Below are 3,052 nucleotides of genomic sequence, written 5' to 3'. Positions count from 1 at the left end.
ACAGGCAGCATCCGTGTTGCTTTTCCAGTCTCCTCAGGGTTGCTCTGACGTTGCCATCAGAGCCTGCAGAGCCAGAGCTGCCCCTGGGCAGTGCCTGAGCTGGGAGGGCTCTGCAGGGCAGAGCTGAGCCCCCAGGGCTGGGCTGGGCTCTGGCAGCACTGGCAGGGCCCAGCCCTGGGCACAGGGAAGCAGCTGCTGGCAGGGACAGCTCCAGGCAGCAGAGCCCTGGGCAGGCAGTGGGGGGAAAGTGTCCCCAGCCTGTGCTGGGATATTTCAAGTCCTCTCCAAACCCAACTATTCCATGATTACTTTTCTTACAGATCCCCATGCCAAGGCACCACAAATGTCCAACAGCAGCTGCATCAGGCACTTCCTGCTGCTGGCATTGGCAGACACGCGGCAGCTGCAGCTCCTGCACTTCTGCCTCTTGCTGGGCATCTCCCTGGCTGCCCTCCTGGGCAACGGCCTCATCATCAGTGCCGTAGCCTGCGGCCACCACCTGCACACGCCCATGTTCTTCTTCCTGCTCAACCTGGCCCTCGCTGACCTGGGCTCCATCTGCACCACTGTGCCCAAAGCCATGCACAATTCCCTCTGGGACACCAGCAACATCTCCTACACTGGATGTGCTGCTCAGCTCTTTCTCTTTCTGTTCTTCATCTCAGCAGAGTATTTCCTCCTGACCATCATGTGCTACGACCGCTATGTGTCCATCTGCAAACCCCTGCACTACGGGACCCTCCTGGGCAGCAGAGCTTGTGCCCACATGGCAGCAGCTGCCTGGGCCAGTGCCTTTCTCACTGCTCTCATGCACACAGCCAATACATTTTCCCTGCCCCTGTGCCATGGCAATGCCCTGGGCCAGTTCTTCTGTGAACTCCCCCAGATCCTCAAGCTCTCCTGCTCGAAACATTATATCAGGAAATTTGGCCTCATTGCAGTTAGTGCCTGTTTAGCATTGTGTTGTTTTGTGTTCATTTTTTTCTCCTATGTGCAGATTTTCAGGGCTGTGCTGAGGATCCCCTCTGAGCAGGGACGGCACAAAGCCTTTTCCACCTGCCTCCCTCACCTGGCTGTGATCTCCCTGTTCCTCAGCACTGGTATATTTTCTGACCTGAAGCCCCCCTCCATGTCCTCCCCATCCCTGGATCTAGCCCTGTCAGTTCTGTACTCGGTGGTGCCTCCAGTCCTGAACCCCCTCATCTACAGCCTTAGGAACCAGGAGCTCAAGGCTGCAGTGTGGAGACTGATGACTGGATGGTTTCAGGAACATTAAACTGCTGGCCTATTTTGCCAAATCACTTATAATAAATTTTATTTTTGTTACTTTTTGCTGGTTTCATTTTTAAGGTTCTTTTTGTTTTCTTTATATTTTTTCATGTTGTCCACAAATAAATGTAATTGTTTGTGCCATTTCTCATTTTGTTTCTCTCCACCTTCCCTGTGGCCATAGACTGTCAATGAGGGGCTGTGCTATTTGTGACTTTAAAGGAAATAAAGGATCTCCCAGCAGAGTTTTCTGCAGAGATGCCCTTGTGTTGCCTTCTCTGGAGTTGCAGCAGCAATGTCTGTGTGCAGAGCTGGGGCAGATCAGTGCTGGCCCAGCAGCTGTGCCCAGCAGCAGCAGCAGCAGCACTTGGTGTTGCCAGTGCTGCTGCCGTGGCCCTGCCCCGCTGCCCTGGTGGCCCTGGTGTTGCTGCAGGGCCTGAGTGCTCTCGGGGCCGGGCACAGCCCTGGGGGTGGCAGTGCCGGGGCTGCAGCAGGGACAGGCCATGGGCACTGCTGGGGCAGCGCTGACGCCTCAGGCCAGGCCCTGGGGGCTCCAGGCTCCTTACCCAGGCTCTCTCAAGAACACGGCCAGGCCAAGGCTCAGCACAGAAACCCCCGTGAGCAGCCCCAGGCTGGCCGTGGGCAGGCTGGGGGCAAACAGCATGGCTGGGGCTCTGCAAGGGCCCTGGGGCAGACGGGAAGGAGCAGCAGAGCAGGGGCTGATCCATGCCCAGTGCGCTGCACAGCCCAGGGCAGCGTCCCAGAGCGTCCTCATGCAGCTGCCAACAACATCCCCCCTCTGCAGCCCTGGCCTCTCCCCCAGCTCACACAGGTGCCCCATCCTTGCAGGCACAGACACGGCAGCACTGCCTCAGCAGCCCCTGTTTGCATTGCACACAGCAGGGGCAGCACCCCCATGCTGTTGCTGTGGGGACATGAACCTGAGGGAGCACAAATGCCATCAGCCCCTGGGGCCAGCAAGGGCTGCGGGACACCAGGGAAACCACTCAGCTTTGTCCTGGCCTCTGCACTCAGCCAGAAAGTTTGTTCCCATCAGCTGGGAGTTTCCTGTGCCACTGCAGATGCTGCTGCTCAGAGCCAGGGCTGCCTGGCAGCCACCCCCAAACTGCCCTGAGCATTTCCTTTGCCTCACCTTTGCCTTCTTAGCTCAACTGCTTCAAATTTCTTCCCATTGCCCACCCCTGTTCCCTCCCCTGCAAACAGCCCATCCCTGTTTGCCTTTTCCTCTCTGGCCCCACTCCCCATTGCAGTTCCTGACTTGCCCCCATGGGAACGTCCCTTGGGCAGCAGGATCATCCTACAAGTGCTGCAGGAATTGTCTGCAGGCTCTCGCAGTGCTTGGTGCTGCTCCCTTGCCAGAGGCACCCCAGGCCAGGGGGGCACATCTGGGCTGCTGTGTCTGCCTCTGGGGCTCCCTGTTCTGGGCAATGAGGAGGAGCTGCAGAGGCTCTGCAGGACTGACAGGATGGGCTTTGGGGCTGGCAGGAGAAGCTGAGGGACCTGGGCTGCTGGAGCTGCTGAAGAGGAGGCCCAGGGCTCATCCTGCAGCTGCTCCAAGGGTGGTTTCAGAGAATCACAGAATCAACAAGGCTGGAAAAGACCTTGGAGATGATCAAGTCCAACCTGTGCCCTGACATCACCTTGTCTCCCCTAACCCTCCTCTTCTCCAGGACAAACAAGCCCAGCTCCCTCAGCCACTCCTCACAGGACTTGTGCTCCAAACCCCTCCCCAGCCTTGTTTCCCTTCTCTGGACACGCTCCA

General features: G+C 58.0%; 1 protein-coding gene across 1 annotated transcript; it reads left to right on the top strand.

Annotated features, from left to right (window-relative positions):
• Positions 1-511: 511 nt before the first annotated feature.
• On the top strand, positions 512-1,591 carry LOC139604428 (olfactory receptor 14J1-like; the record flags this gene model as incomplete). The annotated part of the gene is made up of 1 exon (XM_071455577.1): positions 512-1,591. A coding segment is annotated over one exon (765 nt), but the record flags the coding sequence as incomplete, so codon positions are not given.
• Positions 1,592-3,052: the final 1,461 nt, after the last annotated feature.

This window comes from Agelaius tricolor, unplaced genomic scaffold (genome assembly GCF_023055355.1).
Source record: "Agelaius tricolor isolate 1412-34295 unplaced genomic scaffold, bAgeTri1.0.p SCAF_51, whole genome shotgun sequence".
Taxonomy (NCBI): Eukaryota; Metazoa; Chordata; class Aves; order Passeriformes; family Icteridae; genus Agelaius; species Agelaius tricolor.
Note: the sequence above shows the minus strand (reverse complement) of the source record. Positions and strands in the feature narration are given on the sequence as shown.